Source organism: Haliotis rufescens, unplaced genomic scaffold (assembly GCF_023055435.1).
Source record: "Haliotis rufescens isolate VD_foot unplaced genomic scaffold, xgHalRufe1.0.p SCAF_16, whole genome shotgun sequence".
Lineage (NCBI taxonomy): Eukaryota > Metazoa > Mollusca > Gastropoda > Lepetellida > Haliotidae > Haliotis > Haliotis rufescens.
The window spans coordinates 9,083,160-9,097,827 of record NW_025963846.1 but is presented as its reverse complement, the minus strand read 5'-3'; the positions used below and the strand labels follow the sequence as shown (position 1 = coordinate 9,097,827).

Below are 14,668 nucleotides of genomic sequence, written 5' to 3'. Positions count from 1 at the left end.
CGCCTTTATGATGAATACTGATATGATACACACTTATGGGCTGACCTCCTCTATGATGAATACTTATGTGATACACACTTATAAGCTGACCTGCTCTATGATGAATACTTATGGATACACACTTATGGGCTGACCTCCTCTATGATGAATACTTATGTGATACACACTTATGGGCTGACCTCCTCTATGATGAATACTTATGTGATACACACTTATGGGCTGACCTCCTCTATGATGAATACTTATGTGATACACACTTATAAGCTGACCTCCTCTATGATGAATACTTATGTGATACACACTTATGGGCTGACCTCCTCTATGATGAATACTTATGTGATACACACTTATGGGCTGACCTCCTCTATGATGAATACTTATGTGATACACACTTATGGGCTGACCTCCTCTATGATGAATACTTATGTGATACACATTTATGGGCTGACCTCCCCTATGATGAATACTTATGTGATGAGTATGAGTATTTTCATTACAATTCATGTCCTACATCTGATCTCAGGGGTCAAGGTCAAGTGTGATTGAGAACTGTTATGCAATTCACGTACTACATATGACATCTGGGGTTGTGCTATTTATGGTTTGAAGACACATGTTATACAATACACATACTACATATGATTACTGGGGACATGGGTATACAAAACACTGTGCTACATGTGATGTTTTTGGATATGGTGTACAAGTATAATGCATATTAATGTCACACAATATATGTACTACACAGGATCTCTAGGGTCATGGTATATGGGTATGATTACCGTATTCGACGTAATAAGCGCCCAGGACGCTCTCAAAATTAGGAACAGGGGGCTCTTATTAGAATATTATTTTGGTGGAAAAAAAACAGAGTTGAAAGATAAATTTCGTGGTTTATGCTGACAGCCTGAAATGTTTATGTACGACAGATATATTTTTCCAGAATTTGATTGCCCATAATTAAGTGTACGTATAACACATGAGTGCGTATTATACGCGAAAAAATAAGTCAAGTACTGTGATCAATCGGAAGGGGTGCCAATTGGGGTTGTTCACAAGCCAATATATTAGCAAATATCACTGTGGGCGCTTATTAGAGCGGGGCGCTTATTACGTCGAATACGGTACTAATGTTTTTACACATACTACATAGGATCTCTAGGGTCATGATATATAGGTAGGAGTACTTATGTTTTTACACATACTACACAGGATCTCTAGAGACGTGGAATATGGATATGATTACTAATATTTTAACACATACTACAGAGGATCTCTAGGGACATGGTATATGGGTATGATTACTTATGTTTTACACATACTACACAGGATCTCTAGGGATGTGGTATTCTGGTATAATTACTAATGTTATACAATATATATACTACAAAGGATCTCTAGGGACGTGATATACGGGTATGATTACTAATGTTATACAATATATATACTACACAGGATCTTTAGGGACATGGTATACGGGTATGATTACTAATGTTATACAATATATATATACTACACAGGATCTCTAGAGATGTGATATACGGGTATGAGTACTAAGGATATACAATATATATACTACACAGGATCTTTACGGACGTGATATACGGGTATGATTACTAATGTTATACAATATATATACTACACAGGATCTCTAGAGATGTGATATACGGGTATGATTACTAATGTTATACAATATATATACTACACAGGATCTTTAGGGACGTGATATACGGGTATGATTACTAATGTTATACAATATATATACTACAAAGGATCTCTAGGGACGTGATATACGGGTATGATTACTAATGTTATACAATATATATACTACATAGGATCTCTAGGGACATGGTATACAGGTATGATTACTAATGATTTTACACATTCTACATAGCATCTCTAGGGACATGGTATATGGGTATGAGTACTAATGTTATACAATATATACTACACAGGATCTCTAAGGACATGGTATACAGGTATGATGACTAATGTATTTACATATACTAAGAAAGATCTCTAGGGACATGGTATATGGATATGAAAACTTATGTTTTTACACATACTACATAGGATCTCTAGGGTCATGTTATACAAGTAGGATTACTAATGTTTTTACACATACTACATAGGAATTCTGGGGACATGGTATATCGGTATGAGTACTAATGTTATACAATATATACTACACAGGATCTCTAAGGACATGGTATACTGGTATGATTACAAATATTTTTACACATACTAAGCAAGATCTCTCGGGACATGGTATACAGGTTTGATTACTAATGTTTTTACACATACTACACAGGATCTCTAGGGACATGGTATATGGGTATGATTACTGATATTATACAATATACCGTGTATTTACTACACAGGATCTCTAGGGACATGGTATACGCGTATGAGTACTAATGTTATACAATACACTGTAATCCAGCTAACATGTGGTCTCCCGGGTCACCAGATAGGAGGGGCGATGCATGTTGTTGTGGCTGTTGGCATGGGCCCCCTTCGGCATCTGTTTTGGCAGGCAGTACTGGAGACAGAAGATCCTCTTGAAGGTATTCCAGAACTTTTCACTGAACCAGCAATACAGGACAAAGTTACACGACGACTTCAGCGCCACAAGGATCTTGGTAAACGACTGATACCACTCAAATGACTGTGGGCTGACCGACAGGCGGAATTTGTTGAAAGCAATGATGGCGTTGTATACAACGAAGGGACTCTGGCAGAGGAAGAAGGCGACGATGATGCTGATGAGCATGAGCGTGATTTTAAGTTGCTCACTGGATATGACGGACTGGATTGATGAGTCGGCAGCCAGATGGTATCGAAGGTACCGACTTGATCGACGGATTTCTACGATAAGTCGCACGTTGAGCACAAGGAGAGCAATGAATGGCAGTATGGCAGCAAAGAATCCGTCAACAATCAGAGAATACCAGGCCTGGTTGTACACTGTTTGATATGTCAGATACCAAATGCCAGCTTTTTTAATGACATCAAACCGGAAATCAAAAAATTTTGGAATTCGAATCAAAAATGCTATAATAAAGAGACTTATGATGACAATCCTTGCTCTCTTAATGGTGCAGATTGCCATGGCGCGAAGAGGATGGCAGATAGCTATATAACGCTCGACGGCAAGCATCACCGTCACCCACACCGATGCAACGTGAAAAGTGTTCATGAGAATTGTAAGGTAGTGATGTAAAATCTCATCGATTTGTTCCGAGATGCTGAGTGGGTTTTTGGCATTATCAAAGAGTATCTGCACGGACATTATGAGCAGGAACAACAGATCAGCCACGGCCAGAGATGTCAGGTAACAGTTTGTCGATGTACACATGGTCTTCCTGCTTAGCACAATCACTGTTAGCACTATCCCAATAATACCACTACACACAACTATTGGCAAGAACAGTGTTTGCAAGATGTCTTCATTAGAGTCGTAATATGCCGATGAATTGTCAGAAAAGTTTGTTTCAAAGGACAGGTTTGTTAAGAAAATAGTCTCATTGAGGCTTGAAGTATTCATTGTGAGATTCATTGCTCAAACTTGGTTATGTAAAGCAATATTGAACAAAAGTAATCAGATATGATAAGTTTTGTAACTCACATATTTCACAGTATCCACTCCAAGAAACATGAAAGTATTTTATTGACTGATAAATCCTTCCTTAAAAAGTACCACCTGAAGAGCACTGTCCCATAATGTCCAAATAGGGGACCCTTTACCATCAAGTTCCAATGGTAGGCACTGTCCCAGGAAGTCCCAACTGAAGAGCACTGTGAAGAACCCTGTCCCAAAGTGTCCAAGCAGAAGGTCCCAACGGTGGGTACTGTCTGAAGAAATCCCAGTGTTAGGGTCTCTGAAAATAACCATGCAGAAGGACCGTGTCCAAAGAAGTCCCAATGATAGGCAGTGTCAGGAATGATACAATTATCAGTTAAATTAAATGGAATCTGATAAAAACCACATACCCAAAGTTCCCATCAAAGCATACATTTCTCACAAACTCTGAAAAGTAGCTGTGAAATATTTCCCAGTGTCCTTAAGGTAATTCCAAATGTTTTTATGGCCTGTCTGTTAAACAAGTCCACACAGGAATCTGATGCTCTTTAATCCTTCCTCATCATGACCAGTCTGTAACGACTTCCCGAAACCCTCTGAGAAAGTCAAGTTGTCCACTGTGTCATCGATGTCGGCAGCTGGGAGATTGGTCTGCTCATGACGAGTCCAGCCTTGTACGTGGGCAGAGACCTTCTGACTGGCTCAGCCTTGTGTTGAGAGTAGTAAAGGTGCCCTGGCATTAACAGCGCTTTTTGTGAATTACACCTTTGTTCCTATTGGATGAGATAGCCCTTAACGCTGAAGGAGATTGACGGCGACCAAAGCCCAACACTGCCGATGAAGCCAAATAGTGGGTTCGGAGGCTGCCAAGTGACAAATATTTCTAATTGGACCATTTGTCATAATCTCAAGGGAGGAGTATTTGAGTCTCGACGAACAAGAACAGGGTGGCAAGATGTGAGCTTATAAAATTAGATTGTAGCAGGTGTTGTTGGCCGACTAACTAACCTTTATAGGGAGTACCCTTTATTGAGTCTTCCAGAGCACCAATCAGTGTTTGTACTCAAGGCATTAGAAAGCATTGGGCAGACAACTGTTGTGGCAAGAGGGGCCTGGTCTGAGATGCTTCCATTCACTTAATGATAGTTTACACTGCTGATAACTGACAACGATGCGTATGATTAGATCGGATAAAGGGACCATCTGGGAAGGCAGGCAGTCGAACAACTTGCTTAGATTTACCACAAATGTGCAGTTTACATTGATTTTCAATCACATGAGGAACTTTTAGAGCAACTGCAAACTTTTTCAAGTGGTCAGCTTTAACAGGAGTGTGTTGTGGATCTTCTTTATGTCCTTCACAACATGAAGCCTAATGTGAGTCCGCTTTGTAAATGGTGCTGTCCCCTCTCCTTCCTCACCCCTCCGTTACCTGTAATTAGAAAATGTATCTAGTTACCTGCACAAACAGAAAACATAGTCAACTGATGCTGGAAAAAGTATATTTTCCTGTAATTAGTAAATAAAGTCACCTGTAATTAAAAAAATATGTTCTCATGAATTTGAAAAGAGTCTCCTTAATAATACTGAATTATTAGATACAGTCAACTATGGTTATAACGAACTGAAAGGGACTACTAATTTTAGTTCTTTATAAATGTAGTGTGTGTTGTTTGATAGGCATTACTTAGAAGTTGCCAGGCCTTGTTTCACAACGGTATAAGGTTATATACCGAAATGTCGCCTTTACAGTATATAAAGAAGTTGTTATCCATAAATTGTCTCTACTTTGACTGTAGTTTGTTATAAGCATATATATATATATATACAGCATATATACACAAATGACCAAAAAATAAGTTCATTATATCGTTCAGTTTGTATAAGTATGTTCGTTCTAAACATAGTTTACTGTATTTGAAAAATCTTTTGTTGCGCTAACATCAGTCAGTGCATTCATCCCCCACCCATTAAACACATAGCATAGGAATATATCCAAGTATACAAGAATGCCTCTCCCCTCCCCCAAAATGAAAAACACAAAATAAATACTCTCACAAGAAGCACAAGAACATTGTGTTTTTTGTATGATGCAAAAAGTTGCAAATTTTGCTTTTCGATAACTGGTGGTGGGGTAGTGATTAAAGTATTCCCGTTTCCTACAATGTTCCTGTTGGGAAGTTATTTTGTTATCAATTATTATACACCTGCATTTCATTTACTAGTGAGGTAGGTTAACCATTTTATTTCATTTGCAGTTGTGATTATTTTCATAATATATGATCATTTATAATAATGTAATATTTCCCTAAACCATATTTAAATCAAATCTTAAGCCCCATTCACATGGACAAAATTTACTCATGTAAGCAAATTTACTCATGTAAGCAAAAGTATATTTACATTGCGTTCACATGAAGTTTATGCAAGGCAGAAGTAAACATCATTTCATAAATAAATTGTGGAATTTTATCATTTGAGGCCATGTCGCTGTCGAAGATCGTCAACCAGAGGTGAAAGAGAGACTTTCCATACTTTCTTAGTGTGGGATTTGTCTTAGGATTATGTGAGGAAAGAGAACTGTGGAAGAGAGAACGTTCTCAACACTGGTGGAACAATGTCACCAATGATCATTTGATGATAAACTGTGGATCGATAACTTTCGCATGACACGCGAAACATTTTATGAACATGTTATGTTCTTTGCAAGGAACTACAGCCGTATTTTCCTGATTATCAGTATCTTGGATTTAATATGCTTACATAAGCAAATAGAGAATCTGTTCACATGACCAGAAATACTCCAGGAGCATTTATACTTATAAGTAAATATACTTTTACTAGACCTCATTAGGTGTAGCAAATATACTTTTACTCATGCCTCTTTACTCCTGGAGTATATTTACTCACGTAAGCAAATGCGTTCACATGCCACCATAAGTAAATTTACTTATGTAAGTATATATACTCACGTAAGTAAAAGTGTCCATGTGAATGGGGCTTATAGAAGATGGCATGACTGGTTGCCAAGTCATTGGGAACAATATAATGTTCCCTAATACCTTTATATAACATACTAATTTAAATATTCCTCGTAAAATCCTTGCAGTAATTATATATATGTATTTTTCATGAAATAAACAAAATAATTGGTAATTGTCATACTCATTAAACAAATCAGTAGCATCCGTTTCTACCATGAGTAGACCCATGGGCAGTCCACGTGGAACCCGTCCACATTTATTTGTCATAAGAGACACGAAGTAGTTTGGGTAGTCCCACTCAGTGACTTGGCTCATTACATGTCTTCATGAGGGGCGGTCGGGTAGCCTAGTGGTTAAAGCGTTCGCTCGTCACGCCGAAGACCCGGGTTCGATTCCTGTCATGGGTACAATGTGTGAAGCCCATTTCTGTTGTCCCCCACTGTGATATTGCTGGAATATTGCCAAAAGCGGCGTAAAACCATACTCACTCACTCACTCACATGTCATGACCCGTGAAGATCCAGGGTAGATAGGTCTTCAGCAACCCATGCTTGCCGTAAAAGGTGACTATGCTTGTCGTAAAAGGCAACTAACGGGATCGGGTGGTCAGGCTCGCTGACTTGGTTGATGCATGTCATCGATCCCAATTGCGCGGATTGATGCTTATGATATAAATCACTGGATTGTCTGGTCCAGACTCGATTATTTACAGACCGCCGTCATATAGCTGGAATATTGCTGAGTGCGGCCCAACGGATGGGATGTTGCTAATAGTACCAGTCTCTTGTTTGTCTGGTCCAGACTTGCTTATTTACAAGTCAACTTTATATAGTTGGAATATTGCAGCATTAAAGAACAAACAAACAACAGGCTGAGTATACAGGTGAGGTGAGGTAAAATGGGGTTTAACGTCGTGTACAAGATTATTGCACTTATATAGTGTTGTTGGAATTATAAAACCAATTATTGAGGATGGCAAGCTTTCTGTGAAATTTTTTGTTGTCATTTGAAAATAGTTGTATCAGTAAATGTAAGTAGCATGTAGGATCCATCTTTAACAGCCCTATCTGTATCCGACATAGTTCAGAATGTGTAGTTGTGAGAGTTCCAGTGTTACATATATCAGATAAAAAGGTTCCATTCTTTAAAGAATTCTATTGACATTGGGCAAAGTGGTGTAAATTGTCATTCTTATGCCATTAAAATGTCCTAGCAACATTTTAGTATGGCATCATCTTGTGCAGTGATATTGATTTTGTTTGTAAGTGTGAAGCAAAAACACACTTGTTCAGACAATGTATATGTTATAAAATTAATGATAAATAATGAACAAATTCTTATATTTATCACAGTTTAATCAGCATCTTGATATATTCATCTCAGTGTGCCGACAAAGTAAACCATTCCCAGTACAAATCACAATAGTTATTGTTGGGAGAGTCGTTAGGGAAACACAATATTCCCAATTTCAATTCCACAGGCAGAATTCATGTTTATTTATAAGGATTAAAACTTCAAAATGGATTTAAGTGTTAATTTACAGCAGGTAACAGTAAAGGTCAGCACATTTTAAATTCAGATTGTGCAGTTGTTTAACCTCCAGGTTTGTGCGGCGCCCGGTACATTGCTTCATCCCAACATCGACTACAACAGGAATTTACATGGGCTAAAGCACTTATTTCCCAATCCATCACCAGCCAAGTAATATCAGCTCAGTTACATCCACACAGGCTGGGAAATCTTGTCTGAATGGAGAGGAAAATTAATCTTTACAACACCCTTAAAGTTGCTGGAGTGAATAAATGTTTCCGAATCTTTTTATCCAATAAAAATGATTCATTGTGTGCATCAATCTTTATTCAATCATGGGTGAGTTATGCTGATGCGAAGCAGTAGAGTGTGCGTTAGTTTTATAAATTGATCCGGCACATCAGTCAGAATGCTACTTCAAAAGCCGTACAAGAATATATCAATTGACAACTTGATAGAAGAAGAAAGCTGATGATAAATATACTGAGTGTATTAAATAAATAAATAAAAAAATAAAATAAAAATAAATAAATAAATAAATAAATAAATAAATAAATAAATAAATAAATAAATAAATAAATAAATAAATAAATACAGAGTGCAACATGTGCTCTTGAAATTACAAGGTTAGTTAATAATTCTGCATTAAAAGGGCCCACCGAACATCATGCAATCTTTGATAGAGTTGCCGGGGAAACAGTAGCCGTGACTGTCTTGAGTAATTCAGGCCTGAAGTCATGAGTAGCTAGAGTCACAAATAGTTTTCGAAATGATTACCTATGGTCATGTGTAGCTTTTTAATGACTTGCTGAGGTCATGAGTCAATTTTTAAATGAGAACCTAAGGCCTAGAGTATTTTTTAGATGAGTAGCAAGGGCCACAAAAAGTTTTTGAAATATATGTAGCTAGGGCCACACATAGTTATTTAAATGATTAGCGAGGACCACAAGAAGTTTTTGAAATAAGTAGCAAGAGCCATAAGTAGTTTCAGAAAGGAATAGCTGAGGTCAAAAGTAGCTTCAAGGTCATGGGTGACGTCGGTCAGGTGTAGATCTGACTAAAATCTTTGTTGACTTGTGTTTGGGCAACAGAACTATTGACATGTCCAATGGCCATCGGACATAGCCAAGTCCCAGAAAACTGTACGAAAGTTTTATTCCTACAAAGACCCTGAGCTATGACCCAGGGTGTAACATGATGTTTACATGCAAAGCTAACATCGACAGTTTACAAAATGTGTCAAGTGTTATACCCCACTGATAAGGACCCTGCAAGTGGAGTCAAAGAAATATGTTATTCAAGATCAAATCCATAGAAATGGTTGTCCACGGCTTTCAAAGATGTCTGTATTGATTATCAAAACGATCAAATTCGTGAAAAAGTTGTATCTTTTGATTGGTTTCTGTGAAAATATGTTGTCTATCTGATCAGTGGTGATGTTGCTGTGGCCAGATCTATATTGCTGCCTGGCTCTGTCAGCCTCCCATGGGGCATCCCTGTCACGCACACACCAACAAGGACTCAATATATGTTAGGACCTGATACTGTAATATTCCTTCGTCAATCTTTTGTTAACTAGCTGTGGGGGGTCAAGTTACAGGGGATTTACATCCCATTTTCCTTTCAAATGTTATGTACAAGAGCCAACAGGATAGAGCTTCTGTCTGGAGAGTCGAAGGTCGGTGGTGTGATCTCAGGTCCTGTCATGCCCAAAGACGTTAAAATATGTACTTGTTGTTACCCTGCCTGACACTTGGCAATAAGGGGCTAAAACAAGGACTGGTCGGCTCGGAGTCAGTATGCTGTGTCTGAGTGGCGAACCCATGTTAAACTGCGGCATGGTATCTCAGTGAGCTAGCACTATAAATCGGCATCAGTCCGGACTAGTACAAGCAGCCAGCCAGCCACACAGACACACGTCCATGCATGTCGCTATAAAAGTGCAATAATCTCACCTCACCTCACCTCAGCCCTTAATTAAAAGTCTTGATCAAGAAATATGGTGTTTTAGTGTTAATGAAGAGCCCAATGAAATGACAGCCCAACCACCCATGGATCTGAATATGTAGTTTAGAAATACTTGTGTATGTCCTTGTCCAATTGTCATGTATTTGTCCACAGAGCCCTTTTACCCTTGACATGTCCTGGCTCTGTCTTGGTTGCCTGTGACGACATAAGGAACTGACTATTGGTATATTTCAGAGTGCAGCTGCCTCCATGGTGACTGCGACGACGGAACTCAGGGAACAGGAACCTGCAGGAGCAACTCCTGTTTTGAGGGGTTTGTGGGGGACAACTGCGACCGCCGCCTAACAAAGTGTGGCCCCTACAACCAGCTGTGTCATGCTTACTCCCAGTGTTTCCAAGAGGGAGAAACCTTCGGGTGAGGAGCTACACTCTTAAATAAATTAATAAACTCCACTTAGGCCGGACAAACTGTTTTCTCACTTTACATACTGAGCTTGCTCTAACTTTTGAAAAAGTAGAAAATAAGATTAAAGTGTGACCTTTCTTTTACAGAGTGAGCCTGTGTATCATTTTGAAAAAGTGAAAAGATAAACAGAAATTTGTTGATATTTAGATCAAGTCTGCCTTAAGTTTTGCAAAAGCATAAGAATGAAAAATATATATTAGTAGTAGTAGTAGTACTATTTCATGAATTTTCTTATTTATTATTACTTCCTAATTCACCATTGAATAATTATTATTAGGCTTTTTATTTATGAATTTTTAAAAATTTTAACAACTGAAGTTGACCGCTTTCAGAGAAATACAGATATTTAATGAATGCAGTATTTTTTAATTTTTGTTATATTTAGCCCTATAAATTTAACAGAAGCAAGACAGTAATGTTGTAGAAAGTTGTCAGTATGCTTCTTGTGAACATTTTCTCATCGATATTATTGGTTATACTTTTCTATTTTTTAAAGTTAAATTAAAAAATTAACCTCAAATAAATCCTGACAACATATTTGGAAATGTCAAAACAACTTACCTATAATTCTAACCATGGTTGTGTAACAAAACAATTAATTAAATGACAAACAATTTACCTTCAGAAACTTGACCAGCATTTGCAGAGTACTTAGCACCACTTGAGTAGTGAAAATGTATTCTATTTCCAGGTCCTAACCAAACTATGATATTTTCACCTGTTTAAGATCAATTTGCATCAGTTTGCACCTGTCTGTTTGTCACACCATAAACGAGAGTTGTACTTGAAAATAGAGCTACTTTTGATGATACAATAGGGTAGGGTAATACTTAAGGACATAAACAGGATGTAGCTTGGAGGTGTAAACATGTTTACTACAAACCTATGTAATAGCTCAATAGAGGCTTGGCCAAAGCAATAATCTTCAGGCCATAATAAAGAAATCGTTAGGTTTTCATCACTATCAAACACCAGCCCAGTAATAGACTGCCACCGTGATCTCGTGGAAGAGCGTCCGCCCGGAGATTGGAATGTCCGGGGTTCGATCCCAGGCAGCGCCATACCAAAAGACATAAAAAGATGGTACTTGTTGTTACCCTATCTGGTGCTCGGCATTAAGGGGCTAAAACAAGGACTGGCTGGCTCGGAATCAGTATATTGTGTTTGAGTGGCGTATTCGTGTTAAACTGCGGCATGGTATCTCAGTGAGCTAGCACTATAAATCAGCATCAATCCAGACGATTTCAAGCAGACAAGCACGCACGCACGCACGCACGCACGCATGCACTGCATGCAACAATCTTGGACGTGACATTAAACTCCATTTCACCTCTTCTCACCACCAGCCCAATATCATGACATTGTAACCAGTTCTGACAGATAAAAAAACCGAAACACCTTGTGTAATCTTTCTTTGCTTGATAGAATGTACCATGTACAGGCACATATACTGGATATATAGGCATACTTCATGTGCATCTCGTACATCAACAGTATAAATATGCACAGAGGCCTTGGACAGTTTTATTAAAAAAAAAAGTATGAAAATAAAATCCCTCCCACCATTTTTTAAAACGAAATGATATTTGGGGCTTTCTTTAGTGTACATGGTGACCTTCATCATGTGATAATTCATGATAATTCATCATTTATGGGACCCGTGAAGATCCAGGGTAGAATAGGTCTTCAGTAACCCATGCTTGCCGTAAAAGGCGACTATGCTTGTCATAAGAGACGACCAGTTTTCGGGATTGGGTTGTCAGGCTCGCTGACTGGGTTTATGCATGTCATTGTATCCCAATTGCGTGGATCGATGCTCATGACCTCAGTCACTGGATTGTCTGGTCCACACTCCATTATTTACAGACTGACGTCATATAGCTGGAATATTCCTGAGTGCGGCATTAAACAACAAACCAAACCAATTCATCATTTATGGAAATTTGTTAGATCATAAGATGCAGCTTACATGCTGTTAAAAATTATTGCTGGTTTGTCTTTGAATTCTTAAGCATCTTATTTATGGAGAATGGTATTTCCTTTAATACATTAGTCAATCAATTTCAGAAAGATGCCGATGTTTTGTTGAATGCTTGCCTGAATTTTATTATAATCAAACCAGATGAAGACATGGCAGCCCTTAGTTTAGTATAAGTGTGACAGAAATATCCTGTTGTCTTTGGTTGAAAATTGTAAAGGAATTTTTTAATATTTTCTTGTTTATACCTTTGGTTATGACTTATATTTTGGAACTTAGACATTGACCTCAAATGAACCCTGATAACAATTTTATTCTTTTGGTGTTGTTTTGTTCTGTCTTATATCTTAGCATATTGATAAAAGTATGAAATAGAAGCAGCAAAGAATATTTCCAAAATCAAAAATATAAAACAATATATGCCAAATAATAACCAGTCTCAATTATCAGATGAAACATATTCCATTGGATGGGTGAGGTAAAATGGGGTTTAACGTCGCGTCCAAGATTATTGCACTTATATCTGCCACAAATACATGCAAAGGCAAGGCAAGAGCTTACCTGAATAAACACGGGAACATATGGTACAAGTCAAAACAGGGAATTGCATTGGACATCATTTTTGTCACTGATCACCGCATCAAATTTGGAAATTTTCCCCACATGTCTACTTTTTGAAAACTTTACTAATGAATGAAAAATGAAAGAAAATTTGTCAGTCCTCTTGAGATATGTGTTTGTGTAGAAATTTGATCTACCAATTGTTGTTCGCTGGTATGGCTGCTTTTCCAGATCTCTGTACACTCTATGAACTTCATGTAAAGTTTCCTGAAGTGGCATTAAGACGTTGAAGCATCAGTGATGCTTAAAGGCACTGGATAATGGCATTAGCATCTGTACCGAAATGTTGCGCTGAAATCTATGTGACCACTCCATGTCTCCATGTAAAGTTGGTGAACATGCCTGACACCTATGGATTGAGCTCAGTGTCATTCAGTCAGGTTGATACATAATGGCTGTTTGTGAGAGGGATCAATGGAGAGTATCAGTACACAGCCATGCGTAAGCAGGAACACCTGAGTCATGGGATGAATGTACTGTAAGCCATGCTCCTGGGCACTAGCATCAGGAGATTACAACACAGGTGGCCCAGGGGTCTAAGCCAGTGCTATGTATTGCACAGAGTTGTGTCCCTTAGGTATGCCAGGAACCAATGATCATGGGTTTGAATTTCAGATATGCCCTGATTGTCAGCACCTGCAACACTATGAGCCTTCCTGACATACGTGCTGTGTTATAACATTAATACTGTTCAAGGAGGCATTAATCTCACCACTGTTCTTCAAAGTAGACACGGGGCGGTCAGGTAGCCTAGTGGTTAAAGCGTTCGCTCGTCACGCCGAAGACCCGGGTTCGAATCCCGACATGGGTACAAAGTGTGAAGCCCATTTCTGGTGCTGGAATATTGCTAAAAGCGGCATAAAACCATACTCACTCACTCACTCACTCAAAGTAGACACAATTTAGGGATAACAACTTCTTTATTTTACTGTAATGGCAACGTTTCGGTATATGCCCTTATACCAATATCCATCAATGATGAATAAGTTTATTAAATAATCAAAAGATTGTTTCAGCATTACGCAATTTTACCATATGGTATGTATATAAGAATGCTCCATATTTGAGAGACTCTTCAAGTCCAGCTGTTTCTTTAACTATGGAGATTAAAGGCAAGAATTACTAGTATCACTTCACTTGACCCCCACCATGTAGACATGGGCTCCCCAACACTACATGCATCTCAAACATGGTGGAAACTGATGAAATGTGTGTGTCAGTCACTGAAGATGCACTTGTGTAATGCTATGATCCCTGCCTATACACTAAACCAACTTTGTTCCAGGATCAAGTCACTGTTGAAATGTGGCCTCTTTGTTCCATGGTTAAGGCACTATTCAAGTGTGGCACTTTGTTCAAGGATTAAGGCACTATTCAAATGAGACCTCTTTGTACAAGGATTATTGCACTATTAAAGTGTGGCCCCTTTTTTGTTCAAGGGTTAAGGCAGTAGTCAGGTATGGCCTCTTTGTCCAAGAATTAAGTCACTATTCAAGTGACACCTCTTTGTTCAAGGATTTTTGCACTATTTAAGTAAG

At 38.3% G+C, this 14,668-nt stretch overlaps 2 protein-coding genes across 4 annotated transcripts in view; one reads left to right on the top strand and one right to left on the bottom strand.

Annotated features, from left to right (window-relative positions):
* LOC124136676 (stabilin-2-like) overlaps positions 1 to 14,668 on the top strand; it is a 232,634-nt gene that overhangs the window by 99,202 nt on the left and 118,764 nt on the right. For all 3 annotated transcript variants that reach the window (XM_048396837.1, XM_048396838.1, XM_048396836.1), the window contains exon 20: positions 10,300 to 10,480. In XM_048396837.1, the coding sequence (XP_048252794.1) occupies positions 10,300 to 10,480 (181 nt within the window). The remainder of the gene's footprint in view (positions 1 to 10,299; positions 10,481 to 14,668) is intronic.
* LOC124134319 (sex peptide receptor-related protein 2-like) lies at positions 2,369 to 3,689 on the bottom strand. Its single transcript, XM_046499076.2, has one exon. The coding sequence runs from the start codon at positions 3,557 to 3,559 to the stop codon at positions 2,444 to 2,446; it is 1,116 nt and encodes a 371-aa protein (XP_046355032.1). The 5' UTR covers positions 3,560 to 3,689; the 3' UTR covers positions 2,369 to 2,443.

Coding starts and splice junctions, on each gene's coding strand:
- LOC124134319 (XM_046499076.2), bottom strand. CDS start 3,559: ATGAATCTCACAATGAATACTTCAAGCCTCAATGAGACTATTTTCTTA.